This window comes from Narcine bancroftii, chromosome 5 (assembly GCF_036971445.1).
Source record: "Narcine bancroftii isolate sNarBan1 chromosome 5, sNarBan1.hap1, whole genome shotgun sequence".
In the NCBI taxonomy this organism is placed as follows: domain Eukaryota; kingdom Metazoa; phylum Chordata; class Chondrichthyes; order Torpediniformes; family Narcinidae; genus Narcine; species Narcine bancroftii.
The window spans coordinates 245,794,447-245,812,678 of record NC_091473.1 but is presented as its reverse complement, the minus strand read 5'-3'; the positions used below and the strand labels follow the sequence as shown (position 1 = coordinate 245,812,678).

General features: G+C 37.2%; 1 protein-coding gene across 4 annotated transcripts in view; it reads right to left on the bottom strand.

Annotated features, from left to right (window-relative positions):
* The window catches only part of rap1aa (RAP1A, member of RAS oncogene family a), a 94,772-nt gene that overhangs the window by 34,619 nt on the left and 41,921 nt on the right, over positions 1-18,232 (bottom strand). For all 4 annotated transcript variants that reach the window (XM_069941948.1, XM_069941951.1, XM_069941950.1 and 1 more), the window contains exon 2: positions 1,523-1,608. In XM_069941948.1, coding sequence (XP_069798049.1) covers positions 1,523-1,579 — 57 coding nt within the window. In that variant the 5' untranslated portion in view covers positions 1,580-1,608. The remainder of the gene's footprint in view (positions 1-1,522; positions 1,609-18,232) is intronic.

Genomic DNA, 18,232 nt, shown 5'->3' with positions numbered 1-18,232 from the left:
ATGAAAATCAAATGGGCTCTCATTGGACAGAAACAGATCCTTGGAGGACAAATTGTCAAAGTGGGCAAGTGTATAACAGATAAAACTTAGTAGTTTATACAATATTGGTTACCTACCTATAGGAAGCATATTATAAAGATGCAAAGAGTGCAGAAGAGGTCTACAAATTTTTTTAAAAATTACACATACATCACTGTAAAAGGCCCTTCCAGCCCACAAGCCTGTTCCACTCAATTAACCTAGAACCGTGCACATTTTGATGGGTGGGAGGAATCTGGAGCACCTGGGAAAACCCTCAGACACTAGGAGAATGTTCAAACTCCTTACAGAACTCCTGCTAGTTTAGAACCTGGGTGCTTGCACTGTAATAGCATTGTGCTAACCGTTCCACCCATTTGTTGCCAGGTGTTGGGACGTTGACTTATTGAGAGACTAAAAATACTGTTTTCATTGAGCATAGGAGGTTGAGAGGGGGATCTGCTCGAGATCTATAAAATCACAAGAAGCATAGATAGTGACAGTCTATTTTTAGACTAGGAGGATCTAAGACAAGAAAGTGCAATTAGAAGGCGAAGGGTGGGATTTAGAAAGGATGAGAGGGGACAGTTCTTTACTCAGAGTGGAGGGCATATGGAATGATCTGACAAAGTGTTAGCAGTAGGTATGTTGGCTTCCTTGAAGAAACACTGATAACTATATTGATGGGAGGGTATGGGCCCAACATAGGAAAATGGGGTGAAAGCAGGAGGACACATTCAACAAGGGCTTGTTTTCAAATTGTAACACAAGGACAATAAATTATGATAGGAAAAATGGCATAATATTGGAAATTTTATAAATGTTTCAAGATCCAAGATGTGTTAACACATTTTTGAATGCCACAGCTTAAGTCAGTATTGAACTAAAGGATAGAAATGACAAATTTTGCAAATCTTTTGTAAAACTGCTTTACCTCAACTTTGAGAAAGCATTCAATTTTGTCAAGTTCTTGGTTTAAGAGTTCAGATTTAATTGAAATGGACCATAGAATAAAGCAACTTTAGTGGGGAAGTTGGAAAGGTCCATTTTTTTTTTTTAAAAAAAGGAAAGCTTAATTCATGTTCAAAATAAAAAAAAGGTGCAGTGTAAATAAGGTTAAAAATATTTTCCAGTCAAAAATACCAGTAATTTGAGGACAAACAAGGGAAAAAGAATGATAATTTTAATGTTATCTAAAATACACTTCCTGAAAGGTCACTAGACATTTATTAATTCACTATGCTATTAAAAAGTGAAAATTTTCAGGTCTAATGGGGATAAAGTTGCATTCGTCTACCAATCAGTCAACACAAGCAGATGGGCACCATCAGAGACGAAGGAAATAGAATCTGAGAATGTAAAGTCAGAAACTTAGCTGAGAGACACATTAAGAAAATCAACTGGATTAAAAGTAACATTATCACTTTCCAAATACTCCCACTGAGCATTGGAATAAAGACCAGGGCAACTTCTGGATTATTTTAGGTCTGTTATTCACACTCACCAGCGCAGACTTTCCCACACCTCCTGAGCCAAGGACGACTAGTTTGTATTCGCGCATCCTGTGACGTTGCTAAAGAGCGTCACTATCTGAAAAGACAAAAAGAGCCTTCTTAGAAAAGGATGCTATAATATAAATCTTGTATGCAACAATGCTAGTTTTGAAATGTGCATCCTCTTAAGTTTCTACCTTATCCTCAAAGCTCCCCATTTTTGAAGTTCCAATCATGTAATAAATAGCACACTTAAATAACTTCATGGCAGTAAGGCACTGCTATCCTGATGTTGAAAGATGCAGCATATGGGTTTCTCATTCCATAAACAACCTACTTTTATTTGTTGACAAATTAAATGGCTGCACAGAAACTAAAATGTGGTTAATTTTAGTCTTCAGCCAAATAGGTACTTTCAATGTAATAACCTGCCAATATTTTAATCTTTAACAGAGCCTGAATGATAAGTGAATTGCAGCTGTGCACAGTATTTCTTTTCGTCATTTCAGAACAGATATAAATCTCTTGATACCAAAATGGTAGAATGTCACATGAAGGGAGCCTGCTGGATAAAAGAGATGTCACTTTATGACAAGTGCCCGCAAGTTAAATAAAAGAATGAGAATGGTCAAAGACTAGTTGCCCCAGAACTCAAATCTGTCCAATGTGCAAGATCAATAAAGCTTGCACATCCTTTAAATCATATTGATGTAAAATTAATAGCCATTTTGTTCAGATTATTGCCTGGAGAAAAATACAAATCTTGGTGACATTTCTGGTAAAACTCACGAAGGTGGATGACATGGAAGTGAAAATAACACCCAACAAAATATCTTCATCAGGAATTAAAACAACCCATTGCCAAAGGAATTTTATACCCTGAGACGAAAATAATTTATAATTGCATACAACACTCAAAATCTCTCACGTATCCCAGAAAAATGCAGAATTATGTACACATTAATGAATACAACGTCGTAAATTCAAATTATGATCTGTACAATGCTTAGGATATTCTTCCTTGAGGAGCACATGTTTGTAACAAAGCCTTTTTTCTTTTATTTGCCCCTGTGGTCCACAGTTTTAGATCTGTAATCAAACAATTCATATGGCATTCAAGCAGACATTCCAGATTTTAAAGTACATTTTGGTTTGACTATGTGGTAATTACAGGACTTTTCATACATAGTCCCCCGATTTCTGAGCATAATAATATTTGGGGCATAGAAGTGATATCTATATTAAAGTAGTCACATTTAGTACTTTTTGCATATCCCTTGCATGTAATGAATGGTTAAAGCCTGTGATTCAAAGACATCACCAGGTACAAAGTATCTTCTCTGGTGATGCTCTGCCAGGCCTCTACTACAGCCTTCTTCAGCTCCTGCTTGTTTCAGGGGCTTGTCCTCTGAAGTTTTCTCTTCAGCATAAGGCAGGCATGCTCAATTGGATTTAGATCAGGTGACCGACTTGGCCATTCAAGAATTTTCTAGTTTTTAGCTTTGAAAAGCTCCTTTGATGCTTTAGCAGTAGGTTTGAGTTCATTGTCTTGCTGTAGGATTAAGTACTGTCCAATGAATTTGAAGGCATTTGCTCGAACTTGAGCAGAGAAGAGGTTTCTATGCTGCTGGTTTCTGTTGCCATCAGCAGGTTCATCATCAATGAATCAAGTCCACCAATATCTGTGACAGCCATACAACAGTTCCAGGCCATAGCACCCCCAATACCACGTTTCACAGATGAGATGGTATGCTTTGGATCTTGGGCAGTTCCTGTATGCCTCCACACTGTGCTCATCGTCATTCTGATGCAGGTTAATCTCGGTCTCATTTGTCCACAAAAACCTTTTCCAGAATTTTGCAGGCACTTTTGAATACTTCTTGCCATCCTATTTCTATAATTAACATCTTACAGCTTCTGTATTTCTGATCATGAAGTCTTCCATAGATTCATTCATTAACAACTGCCTCCTGAAGAGTATTTCTGATCTGTCGGACAAGCATTTGGGGATTTTTATTTTGAGAATTCTTCTCATCTGCAATGGCGGTCATCCTTTCAACCTACCAGTCCTTTTGCGATTACTGAGCTCACCAGTATGTTCTTCTTAATGACGTGCTGAACAGTTGATTTTTGGTAATGCTAAAGTTTGGGTGATATCTCTTGCTGTTTTATTCTTGTTCTTTCAGCCTCATAATATCTTCTTTGACTTTCATTGGCAAATTTTGGTCCTCATGTTGAAAAATTGCGACTACAAACTCCAAAGGTGATCCAAAGCTGAGAAGCAAGCCCAGCTCTCTTATACCTGCACCAATGAGACAACTAAACATACCCAAGTAATCACAAATGCCTGTGAAATCAAATGTCCCAAACATTATGGTGCCGTGAAATGGGGAAACTAGGTTTAAAAAGTGCTGAAATTTCTACATGGTCAAACCAAAATGTGCACTTTAATAATATGCAAATTGTTTGATTAAAATTCAAAACTGGAACACAGGGGCAAAAGGAGGAAAAAAATCTTGTCCTAAACATTATGGAGGACACTGTAAAAGCTGTGTGGCACAAGCACATTTCATAACATTGTGACAGCTAATCACTATGGATTTAGTATCTGCGAAAGCAGAGACTTCCAATTGCATCCTGTCGAATTCTAGGAAGCTAAAGTCAGCACTAACTTCTCCAAGGACTGTATACAGAGGCCATTCTGAAAATAATTAATCATTTAGAAGAGCTTAAAAGTCTTGACAAGACAGTGCATTTCCTATACTCTTTACTAAACTCAGGTGTTGAATAAAAAATAGATTAAAAGGCAATACACTAAGAGGATTTTTTTATTTTTTAACTCTGTTGACATACTAAATTATAACCTGGAATTCATTGTCAGATAGAACAGCTGCATATAGGTGACATTAGAAATGTGATTCAAGGTACACAAAAACATTTAAAGCTGTTGAGAGGATGAAATAAATAGCTTTTCCAAATAGCTGGCACAGCTAATAGAAACATAGAAGATAGGAGCAAGAGTAGGTCATTCGACCCTGCTCCGCCATTCAACGAGATCATGGCTGATCTTAAAGTTCAGTACCCCGTCCCCGCCTTCTCTCCGTAACCTTTAATACCTTTATACTGAAGAAATATATCTAATTCTAATTCCCTCTTAAATATATTTAATGACTTTAATTTAATGGATTAGTTTTAAACAAATATGCTTGAATGTCAAATGAAAATGCATCAACTCAAACTTAGCCCACAGTCAAGACTATTTTATTTCCAGATTGACATCAAATATGCTTATCAATATCTTCATACAGGCAATGATATTAAATTAAACGTTATCATGGTGCCATTTCAAAGTTACTTAAAATAATTGAATTGTTTATTGTCATGTCTTATGTAGTCTTGCATGCATGCTATCCAAACAAGGTAACTCAGAAAAGGTGGTGCAGTAACAAGACAAAATGTTGGAAGGAATAAAGCACAAAGTCTGGTGTCAGTGACTGAAGTAAAAAATCAAAGCTGGAGTAACTCAGCAGGTCAGAATCATTTATGTAGTAAAGATGTATAACAAATCTAGGAAGCAGAGTACAAGTCAAAATGCAAAGTATGTCATCCAGTTGAAAATGAAAAGCACAAATCTAAAAAAAAGTGTTACAGTGTTAGTAGGTTATAAAAACAAGTTCATTCTGGCTTGAGGCTTTAACTCACTCATGCTGCCAGTGTACAGCACTCAACATCAATTCACACTTTTCAGATCATTCTCTCCAATAGTTTTTTCACATTCTGTCAAAAACAGAGACGACAAGTTTTTTTTTAAAAACAAATCCCTCATTATGTTGAAAGATAGTACTGTACTGACATTAGCTGATTTGCATACCCTTCTGTTTTAGAAACCGGGTTCAGTTTTCCATGCTACAATGGACATAAAATCCATTTGGATCAGTTCAAATCATGTTCAAAGTTGCAATGAAATCATTTGCTCCACAAAATGATCTGTTTTTTAAAAAAATATCCAAAATAATCTAACCAAAACAAATGAGAATTTAAACAGAAATTAACCAATGTTCTCAGCTAGAATAAACAGGTCAACAACACTAAGTGCACACACTTATTTTTAAAAAAACATTAAAAAAGCACACTTGAAATTTATTCCTCAAAAGTTAACTGAAAATTTCAGAATCTGGTTTATTGTCATGTATGTCTCAAAATTTGTTGTTCTACATTGTACATTACAATGTACATTAGATGCAAAATTGCTATAAATTACTGTTCTGTAAGTACAGTATTTGAATAAATAATTGTCGCAAAATGAGAAAAGTGAGGTAGTATCTACAAGTTCATTGTCCATTCCGAAATCTGATGGCAGAGAGGAAGTTGGTCTGTGCTGACCAACTTACCAATGTTTTCACGAATGTCTTCAACATCTCATTCCAGCAGGGCATGGTACCCATACATTTCAAACAGGTATCAATCATACTGCTGCCCAAGAGTGCAGTAACCTGCCTTAACATCTATCAATTAGTAGCACTTGCATCAACAGTGATGAACTGTTTTGAAAGCCTGGTGTTAAAGCAGGTCAGCTTGTCTGAGTGGCAACATAGATATGTCCCAGTATGACTATTGTAGCAACAGGACTATTGAGGCTTTCATCTCACAGGCTCAACATAAAGCCCTGGAATGCCTGGACGGGATTAATCAGGATACTCAATGTCAACTAGTTTGGCATTTAACATGATCATCCCCTCAAAACTGATCAGCAAACTCCAAGGCCTGGGACTTGATATTCAACTGTGTAATTGGATCATGGATTTCCACAATCATTAAGGATTGGTAAGAACATCTCCACAATCACAAATCAGTACTGGAGCACCTCAGGGCTGCGTTCTTAGCCCTTGCTCTACTCATTTTACACCTACAACTGCGTGGCTTGGTCCAACAACACCTTTTATAAATTTACCAATGATGGCACTGGCTGAATTTACAACCGTCCAGACAGTGATGCAACCAGCCAGAATGCTCTCCATGGTACACCTGAAGAAATTTGCAAGGCACTTTGGTGACATACCAAATCTCCTCCTAATGAAATATAGTGGCTGGCAAGCTTTTTTCTTTTTTTTTAAAACTTTATTTAAGATTTTATAACATGAATAACATATAGGATTACATTAAAAAAAATTAAGAATAAAATAATAAAATTACAATACAGTATCAGTAATCTAAATAAACTATACCCTCCCCAATAATTATTACACATTAATAACCCAACTCAAATTAGTCCAACCCCCCCTTTCCCCCAAAATAAAGAGTGAAGAATTAATAAAGTTAATAATATGAGAAAAAAAAACCCACTTACAAAAAAAACAAAAACATAACCGATTAAAATACTAACAAAAAGAAAATTAATTAATACTAAGATATCAGACTTAAAAAACATATTTAAATCAAACTTAAATGCATATATTTAACAAACGGAGTTAAGATGAAACATATTTTTAACTCAAACTTAATATAAAAAAATTAGTAAAGTTAGTAACGTTGTCTATCAAAAATTCTTAAACAATAATCAATTCTTAAAAAAAATTGTAGCATGAGAAAAAAAATGAAAAAAAAACTCTCTATAGAGATAAACCTTCACCAAATATCAACTAACTTCACATCTATCATCATATTAGTCACATAAACCACCATCTTAAAACAAAATTCAAACCTCATTAAGCATTGTACAATTCAATTTTAGTACTCTTCCACCATTTTTCCCTTTTACTCTTGAATAGTTATCCAATAAAAGCTCCAATACCACATTTAAATATCCCCAATCATTACGTTAAAATTCAGATATCCAAATAATAAAAACACATCTACAACGAAATCTATATCTTCAACAAATGGAGCATAAACCAAACAAAATTCAAACCTCATTAAGAATTGTACAATTCAATTTATAACTTTCACCATTATTCCCTTCGTTCTATAACTAAAATAGTAAAATAATATACACCAGAATTACCACTCCTTTCACCTTAAAGTTAAAGAAAAAACATAAAAATTTATCCACCCCATTCACATTTAAATTTCAAATATTCCTTATCTACTGAATAAACTTTACAAAAAAACCACATAAATTTTTAGATTTTTTAAACAATCAAATACTTTATGCTTTTTTTTTTATATAAAAAAACCCCTTCACTCTTTAATCTAATAATACAAAAAGAAGGAAAAACGGGTAGGAGGTTAAAAATACCCCCTCCCGTCTAAACCGCGCAATGCGGTAACTCCCAAAAAAATGGGAGTGAGATAACTCACACGTAGCAGATGACTTTCAGGAAATAGTGCCTATCCAGTTCTCTCCCCCAACTCTCACTTCATCTTAAACTAACATCATCATTATTTAATATCCCTTTTTTTAAAAAAAAACATTAGAAAAAAAAGGACAACTCTTCTTTTAATCAGCTCCAACTGCCGAATCACCATTACAACCATTCCTTCTTGGAGCACGGCTCTTTTCTTCCATCTCTTGTCTCCTTAGAGATCACGGCGGACTATGTCTCTGTTGAAACTGAGTAATTGGCAGCTCTTGAGCAAATGCTATAGCTTCCTTTGGAGAATCAAAGAACTTTGGTTGGCAACCATCTTGAAAAACCTTCAAAACAGCTGGATATCTAAAGGTTGCCTTGTAACCTTTCTTCCACAACAACTCTTTAGCAGGATTGAATTCCCGTTGTTGGAACATAACTTCTTGACTCAAATCTGCATAGAAGAAAACTTGATTATTTTGAATCATCAAGGGTGACTTTCTCTGTTGTGCATTTCTAATAGCCACTCGTAAAATTATTTCTCTGTCGTAATAATTCAAGCAACGAACCAAAACAGGTCTTGGACTTTGACCTGAAATAGGTCTTCTACGCAAGGCTCTGTGAGCACGTTCCAGTATTATACCTTCCGGGAAATGTTCTTGACCCAGCACCTGCGGAATCCATTCAGTAAAAAATTTTCTTGGGTCTGGTCCCTCCATACCTTCCCACAAACCAATAATCTTTATATTGTTCCGTCTGGATTGGTTTTCCAAATAATCAATCTTTTTCACCAAATTTTTAGGCAAGCTTTTTTCAAGATTGCATTGACATGATAGGTTTTCAGAGATATTGGCACATAAAAATTTGAAGTTCTTTACTCTCTCCACGATAAGGACTAGTTTGTGTGCTTCTGGTTTCCTTTTCCTCAAGCCCACAATCAATTCTTTGGTTTTGCTAACAGTGAGTACAAGGTTGTGGTGGCACCACTTAGCCAGCTAATCCATCTCACTTCTGTACACCACCTTATTGCCATCTGTGATTCTGCAGACACTGGGGTCATCACCTTATTTATAGATGGCATTTAAATTGTGCCTATCCACACAGTGATGGGTGTAGAGAGAGTAAAGTCATGGCCAAAGCACATGGCCTCGAGGTGCCCCGGTGTTGATCCTCAGTGAGGAAGAGGAGGATCTGCGCTGACTGTGGATTTTTGAGGAGGAAGTCAAGGATCCAGTTGCAGAGGGGAGGTGAAAAGGCCCAAATTTTGAAGTTTGCTGACCAGTACTGAGGGACGATGATGTTAAAAACCGGCACCACCTACGGCTCCTAGAACGCTTCCACCAGCGTTGTCTCCGCTCCATCCTCAACATCCATTGGAGCGCTCACACCCCTAACGTCGAGGTACTCGAGATGGCAGAGGTCGACAGCATCGAGTCCACGCTGCTGAAGATCCAGCTGCGCTGGATGGGTCACGTCTCCAGAATGGAGGACCATCGCCTTCCCAAGATCGTATTATATGGCGAGCTCTCCACTGGCCACCGTGACAGAGGTGCACCAAAGAAAAGGTACAAGGACTGCCTAAAGAAATCTCTTGGTGCCTGCCACATTGACCACCGCCAGTGGGCTGATAACGCCTCAAACCGTGCATCTTGGCGCCTCACAGTTTGGCGGGCAGCAGCCTCCTTTGAAGAAGACCGCAGAGCCCACCTCACTGACAAAAGGCAAAGGAGGAAAAACCCAACACCCAACCCCAACCAACCAATTTTCCCTTGCAACCGCTGCAATCGTGTCTGCCTGTCCCGCATCGGACTGGTCAGCCACAAACGAGCCTGCAGCTGACGTGGACTTTTTACTCCCTCCATAAATCTTCGTCCGCGAAGCCAAGCCAAAGAAAAGAATCAATGCAAAACAGCCTGGGGTACTTATTGTTGTTGTCCTGGTGATCCAGGGCTGAGTGGTTAGCTAGCGAGACTGCATCTGCTGAGGAACAATTGTAGCAGTGAGTCCAGGACCTTTCTTAGGTATGGCCGACTTTTCAAACCATTTAATTAGAGTAGATATGAGTGTTGCTGGGTGATGGTCATTGAGGGAGCTCATTCTACTCTTCAACTGATTGATGCCCCCTTTTTGGCACCTCTGAATGCAGCAGTGAGATATGAAAATGTCTGTCAAACACTTCAGCTAGTTGGTTGGCAATGACATTCAGTACCCTACCAGGAACGCCATCAAGAGTTGCAAGAGTTGTTGCAGTAGTGAGAGGGAGAGTTGCCGCTGATATTCGAGAGTTCATCCTCTTGAAAGATGCTCTGATGTTAGCCACGGAGGCAGATATCACATGGTCACCAGCTTCTACAAGGATTCTTATTGGTACAATTGAATTCTCCTTTTCAAAGCGAGCACAAAAGGTGTTCAGATCATCAGGGAGAGAAGCACCACAGATTTTTGATCCAACTACTTACAATATCATTTTTTAATCCACAAGAGAAAAGATAACAAAGTAATTGATCTTCCCTTATTCTCTTCTGCACTCTGTTCTCAATACCAAGATCTGAAAATTACATCACTGGATTTCAATTAATATTCTTCCTATCTTTTTTTACATTAACATCTTTATTGCCATGGGACCCTTGTATCATCTACGCAGTTTGATAAGAAATTGCATAACAATCACTAATATTATTCAAAATGAAAGAGATAATTGAAAATAAAATCCACTAATACTACACTTTCAATGGAAAATAAAGTGCTGCTAAAGATCACTGTTTTGGTAGGTGAAGAAACATTACTTTTGTGGCCTATTGACTAAGACAATATGGAGTTGCAACTTTTTAAAAATCTGAAAGTGGATGACAGACTAATGGCAACGTTGTCCCAGTCAATGGCTGCAAAATTACTGAACATGTACTTCCCTTTGACCGGACTTCCATATTTAAAATACTGTCTCCTAACAGCAAATGTGGTAGCATTTGTAATCCAAAATTGCAAGTGTTCTTTTCCAAGCAACTATTAAAAAAAAACTCTCAAAATTTACTTTCAATGAGAGCACTTTAACAAGGTCTTTAAAAAGCCCAATGAATGCTTTAAACATTTCTAAGCCAGTTAGATTTTCCACCGCAACCCTTGGATTCCAATCCTTCTCTGTATTTGTTCAACTACTGGCAACTCTGTCGAAAGACTATGAAAATGCACATCCTCCTGACAATTTGAAACAGCCAAGAACACTTTGTAGGAAGTGGGGACAAGATAATCTGTATTCAAAATTCACTCAGCAGTGGGGGAAATTGCTGTGATACAGCTTGGAATAAACAATGAATTGCATGTTTACATTCTCCAAGCTGAATCTTAGCTAACCCAATGAACAGATCAGCTTTTTTTTAAAAAAATGACATCATTCACCAATTATCTTAGTTTGTACAGTAACCTCTTGGCAAAACATTCCTTCCATATAAGGTCAGAAAACACTAAACCGTGCAATTGGGAGAGTCAAGGAAGGAAAGAACACATTGCACCACTTTGTTCCTGCAGATAATCCATTTGACTATCTTTGAAATTGTGTGTGAACATTAAACATTCCCAGCCATTACCTAGAGAATTTTCATTCCAAAATCTAGGACATGCAAGCACTTAAATTATTACTGCTTCTTTTCCTTTGGAAATCTGAAAAATCCATAGTTCAAACAATCTTGTTGAGCAGTTGCTAAATTGTAAAAACAAAAGCAATAGAAAAGGAAATCATATTTACTTTCTACATGCACACAAATTAATCTAGCACAAATGGAATGCTGATCACAATACATCTCTACTTCAAAACTAAGCATAGCTCAATTTCAGTCACACTGCTGACCTCTTCTTTACACATGTCTGCATGGAGTTCAATAACCAAGGTGCACAAGATTATAACATCAGTGCCAGTGTTGTCTGTGCTGTGCACCTCACCAAAATGGTAATACACTGCTTTTGGATGTCTGAAGGAATTTATATAAAAATTGGTAAGCAAGAAGCTTACCAACCAGTTAAGATCCCCACCTTCCAACATCCATCAGCGTCACAGGCCACCAATAGAAGGCACTGGAAAGAAACCGATGCCGTCTCCACAAAACTTTTTAAAATTCACTGGATAAGTAAACCAACCTCCGTGTCCGCTTCCAGCCCAACATCAAGGAAATTTTGCGAGGAAAATATTTTTTTCAATTGTTTCTTGCAAATTACATGTTATGCAAAAATCAGGATGCAACTGGCTTTCTAGGAACAACCATCTCAGTAACAGTAGGATAACCTATAATAAACACGGGTGTTGGACTTGTCCTTGCTTGTCAACAAAAAGCTAAAACTGCACCAAAATGTTCTGCTTAATTGCAACAAATGTGATCTGGCTACGGATTTAAAAGTGCAATAGTTACTTTGCAACACAATTGACATTTACATTGGTTCTTGTGGATTTGGCAGTATGGTGCAACACTGGATCTCTTATCAGTGAACAAGACAGGACGGGGGACAGAAGTATGTGTAGGGGAACAACTGATATTACAGCTTTCAACCTGCAAATTTAAAAAAAACACTACCAAATATAAAATTACAAAGACAATTGTAAAATGTTATAAATTCAGCAATTAGCAAAGGTCCAGGAGTACAAACTGTCCCAAAAACAAAATTCAACTGTAATACTTATTCAGAATTTAATGTGTTACTCGAGGGGAAAAAAAGCTAATTTCTGGTAAACCGAGCCAATTGATATGACAGGCTACATTGCCTAAACAGCCTCCTACGCCAGATTTCACAGCATTCCCATTGCCCTTTTATCCTGTAAAAATTTTTTTCACATGTCAAACTCCCATTTCATTTGCCACACCTACAATTAGGAGAATTTTTGTAGCCAATTCATCCAAGAGCACCACTTCTGGCATGGGAGGATCGTGTGTGCACTGTTGCCCAAAGAAACACCGTTTTATCTGGTTGTGCATGTAGTCAAATGATAATAAACTTGAATCTGAACAGAAGACATCCATGTGATGAGAGTACAAGAACTCAAAGACAACCCTCAAGGTTAGAACTGACCTCAATGCCTACAGCCATGAGGTTGCAACACCAACTACTGTCACTGTGTAATACAGCATTAAGCAATAAAGTCTCTTCAGCCTGCTTGATTAAAGTATTCCAGTTATTACCCATTGAGTGAAGACATTTCTCATTTGGACCAAATGGTCACCCCATACCAAGATAAACACCTGCTTTTAAGCTTTAGCCAGGGAAATTTAATCAAGCTTCATACATTCAGAAACATTGGAATGCACTAAGGTAGCAGACCAAAATGAATAGGTTGTATAATTAGGCAATGCCAATACAGTTATGGTACCTTGATAACTAGTCAGACTAATCAAGTCTCATCACCCCAGACATTACAGATATGCATTTACCATAAGTGAAAAAAATCAGAAGGGAGATTCATTTCCTGACAAAAATAACAACTTGACAATTCCATACAAAGCCAGCTACCACCACCCAATTCATTTTAACATAGGATTTCAATCATTTTGGATGATTGCTGGACATTGACTTGAATGGTCTCCATTTTGTGTAATATACATACAGTACTTAGAAGAGTATTTCATGATAAAATTAAGTAAAATAGAGTAATAAACATTTTGAAATTGAATACATGTTATTGCCAAAATTCCAATTCCACTTCGCAAGCCTATCATGGAACATCCCTGCCTTTCAAGCCTAATGTGCAAAAATGTTTCCTCCTCCACCCTCAATGTAGTCACAAATGTTGAAAACCTAACAGCCAATATAGAATGATAAACACCAATGAAGAACCTTAATGATTTTGGTTAATTGACAAATGTTGGCCGATAACAAGGATCCTGTGCACCTTGCCCTAACAAGACTAAAAGTCATAGTGCAACTAATACAGATCAGACATGGTTGGAATTCTTCCTTTCACAAAGCATTCTTCCCAATTAGGAATACTTAAACATAAGCATGAAGAAACCTCCAAAATCACTGAATAAAATCATAGCTTATGTAATTTTATACTGGTTTGCAAGATTTTGCATTCACGATAAAATTGACAGCAAAAGAACAATCTTCTAAAGTTACAACTGTATAATTGATAATTAGTTCCCATCACTAACTAGAGATTTTGCTCTCCAGGCTGAAACTAAATAATGGCAATACACTAAACTCACTCCTTGGCTCACAATTAATTCTTGCTTCCTACACACTTAAGTGAATGTGTCATTTTTGTCCCAGACATCAAGTTGTGCAATTCCTCAAGGTAGATCGCCAATCATCTGCACTAAGTCTTCCCCCCCCCCCCCCCCAAAAAACTAGGACATCAAATTGGAGAGTGTATTTTCAATAATATTGGACCCTTTGGTGCAGCCAAACAGCCACCTCGTTTAAAGCAGTTGACTGGATTAGAATGTTGCACTTTTTCTTCTCTCAAATTTCTCAAAAGACTACTTTTCATTCAGTCTGTTCATGTTAACATGCCAGATGATGAGTTTATTGTCTCTCTCACACACACACACACAATCTACATGTGTACCAACATTCCTTGAAATATTCATCAATATTCAAGCATCTTTAAAACTCAAGCCTGCTAGAGGGCAAACAGCCATTATTGGCATATTGATTTTAAGCCTATTTCTTTATGCAAGAATGGAATCACTGCAGGGTTTAGGAGCTAGTAGCCAACAAATGGAGGAAGCATACTGGTTTAAACAAAACAGCCATATGCTTAACCAGGACAAATCAGGGAGATGCACAGAAGGGAACCTTCACCACATTAATGTTAAAATAGTCTGACAAACAGCCTTTTTGTCCAGAGACAGTTTATTTTCACAAATGCTGCCTGCCTGACCTGAAGAGCTTTTTCCAGCATTGTATCTTAATTTGAAAAATGCCTTGTTATTTTTATTAAATTTCCTACTGAGCAAAAAAAATAGAATGGTGTGGAGAAATCAAACTAAAAACAAGACAAACATTCCACAAATTCTTATTATCCTATTTAAAATAAAGGTTTTAGTGGAATTTCCTGTGGTTGAAATATATGCCCATTCAAAAGCCCTTACACCCAATGTTCATTAAAATACATAGAGATAAATAATGTTCATTCCTCAAAGTTTCAAACCACAAATTTTAAAATATTTCTGTAGCAAAACACCCAGATATTTAAAATGAAACAAAATTAAATGCTAGAAATATTCACGTGAAGCTTCTAGAGAACAGAATCAATATTTTAGATCACTGGGAAAAAGTGAAACAAGTACATTTCAATTTGCAGAAATGAGGAATAGAGTTTTATTTTGGGGGGGGGGTGGAGGCAGGGGTGGGTGATGGGGAGGTTGTATTTGGAGACCAAGGTTTCCCCAGGTAATTATTACTTTCAGAGATTCCAGTTAGAACAAAAATGTTGGAACTATTGAATGCATGGTACTACAGTTGCTGCAAATACCCAGATCAGGAAATATCTTTAACATAATTGTATCAAAAGCACACTGCTCTAGCAAACAAGGAAAACTTTGTATCTGATATTGCAGAATTTTTTTTTTTAAATCCATTTGGCGTATCATACAGAGTCACAAAATGAAGTTCCGTTGGTCAAGATGACTGGAATCGTGACAGAAGACTGGAAATTAAACAGGCAACTGGAATCTCGCTCATTCATTATCACGCGATCACGTCATGAGCACCATTGTACAGATGAAAGCTACTTCAAATTGAAAAGATTTAGGTATACAAAATGTCACGAAACAAAATACATGTAGTTGGACATGGTACAAACTAAAAGTTACACAATGATCCCTCTAGAATGCCAAAACGTGTGGTGGAAAGATACATTTGTAGTGAAGCCCCAATGAAAGAATTTTAGATAATGGTCTGCTGAAAGAGGTTGGTGTGTTGGAAGCCAACTTTAAGATGAATCCGATCCTTGCCTAGGATGAAGGGAAGAGGAAGAGATTAAAAGTTTTGTGGGATGTTAAAAGCACGACCCAGAACATTGTCAATTGTAGCAATAGGAAACTCACCATGAAGACAGGTAATCCAAGGCAGTGCGAAAATATCTTCAAGGTGAGAAACTTTAAAGGAGATATGCAGGGCAACTACCCCCCCCCCACCCAAACCCCCCAAAATAAAACCCAGCATGTCAATTGTGCATGCATCCTTAATAGATTATAATGTACATCTCAAACTTTTGGGCGGTGATGCAAAATCCACAGGTGAATTTCCATAAAATGAATGGGCTGGATAGGGGTATCTAGATTTTAAAACTACTTCACTTATTCAAGTCTGTGGTCTTGCCCCTCATCTCCAATTCCCTGAAGTGTCTGGATTGTATTACCACTGCCATATGGGGGATCATACTAAGATTTGTATTTGATCAGATCTTCTAGATTCAGTTCCACTCATATCATTTCCTGTTAATCCCATTTTTTTAAAAAATATAAAGAATACAACATGGTAACTAGTCATTTCAGCCCACGAGTCTGTGCCACCCAATTAACGTACAACCCTGGTACGTCTTGAACAGTGGAAGGAAACGGAGCTCTTGGGGAAATCCCATGCAGACATGGGGAGAACATACAAACTCCTTATAGAGAGCATGGGATTCAAACCCAAGTCCCAATCGCTGATGCGATAACAGCATTATGCTAACCACTAGGCCAACTGTCCCATCTTTTTCTATTAACAAAGGTTTCCTGGAATCTTCACCAGCATTTATTTATTTTGATGACATGTTTTCATCTCCCCATGTACAACTCCTCCCCTGCACCAGCACATGTAAAACCTTCAATCTTTAGTCTCGATAAAGAGTCCTGTCTTGAACCATTTCTGCCCATTGATGCTACCCAATTCATAGAGTTCCTCTAGCCTCTTAATTTAACCGTTGTACACCTGGTTTCCTTTATTCAAAGAAAAATTCTAATTTGCACCAAGCCTTGAGATTCTGGATAGAGAGGGTCTCATTTATAGTACCCAGTCCCTTGTTTAACTGTGGTCATGCCCCACATCTAAAATTTTCTTCAGCCTTGCAACTAGAGGCATCTCCACTCCATATTATTCATTTTAATCTCACGATCGTCACTAAACTTTCAAGAATTCCAGTTCATGGTTCAGTAATAAATTCTGCTTGATAAAAATTTTGTCTTATTTTCATTTGATGCAAAAGTTTTTAAATATGATTAGATGTTCTCACTCTTCCAGATAAGATATCGTCTTACCTTTGTTTTTTGATTCACGGTATGAATGCAAAGCTACAAAATATGCAACCCTCAAAATAAGATGCTCCGATTTTTGGGGGGGGGGGTACTTTTCTCTTTTTTTATTATTAAAAAAAATGAAAACATTCTGCTTGATAAAGTACAAAATTTTTCACTTTGAAAAGATGCTAAAATTATTTTGTCACAACAGTGAAGTCCAAGCAGACCCACAGAGGAACTCTGCATTTCAGATCACTGAACAAGTTGTTCACTACATCATGTTTTCAAAATCCTGACTAGTTATTAAATTTTAGATTTAGACATACACCAGGGGAACAGGGCATTTCGACCCACAAGTCCACGCCACCCAATTTACACTCCATTAATCTACATCCTCGGTACATTTTGAATGGTGGGAGGAAACCAGAGCTCCCAGAAAACCCACACAGACATGGCAAGACTCCTTAAAGACAGCACGGGATTTGAACTCTGGTACTGTCCTAATCACTGGTGCTTTAAAGGTGTTGCACTAACTGCTACACCAACCATGCCACCCATTGTCATAACCACAGATCTTGTCTAGGGATAAAGCGAGGAGAGCTGAATGTGTAATGCAAGATAACTTGTGACAAAACTGTTAAAAAGTTTACATTTTCTTGACAATTTTAACATGAACACAAAATATCCAAGTAATTGTCCAAATTTGAATTAGTATTTAAAAGGTTATGAAGTTACTCAAAGTGTTCTATAATGCGTGACAACTTCCTTCAAAAACTACCGATTGCAAATTCTGAGTAAGTTTTTCTTTTATAATAAAAATCTAAGTGTAAGTGCTTGACACCAGCCTGAAGAAAATTCTTCCTTGCACAATTCTTAGAAACTAAATGTGATGCTAACAACAGATTATGTGGGGATACCATCAAAATTATAGGATTAAAGCACTCATATTGGACAATCTCAGCAGCACAAGGTGTGTACAGCCGTATTTAACTTAAAATTGCATTTGGTTAGTCCAACATTAATTTTCCTGGAATCTAAGCTTGGGAGACAAGATAAATCAGATTCATTCTCAGACAAGCCTCAAATGCATTTTCTCCTAGCCTATAGGTGATTCATTTAGCAGTTCCAGACAAATCAGAAATAGTAATTACAATAGATAAAAGTAGTTTCCAAAAAAATGAAACAAAGGCAACCCTCAATTCTGGCACAGCAGCATGCACGATCAAAT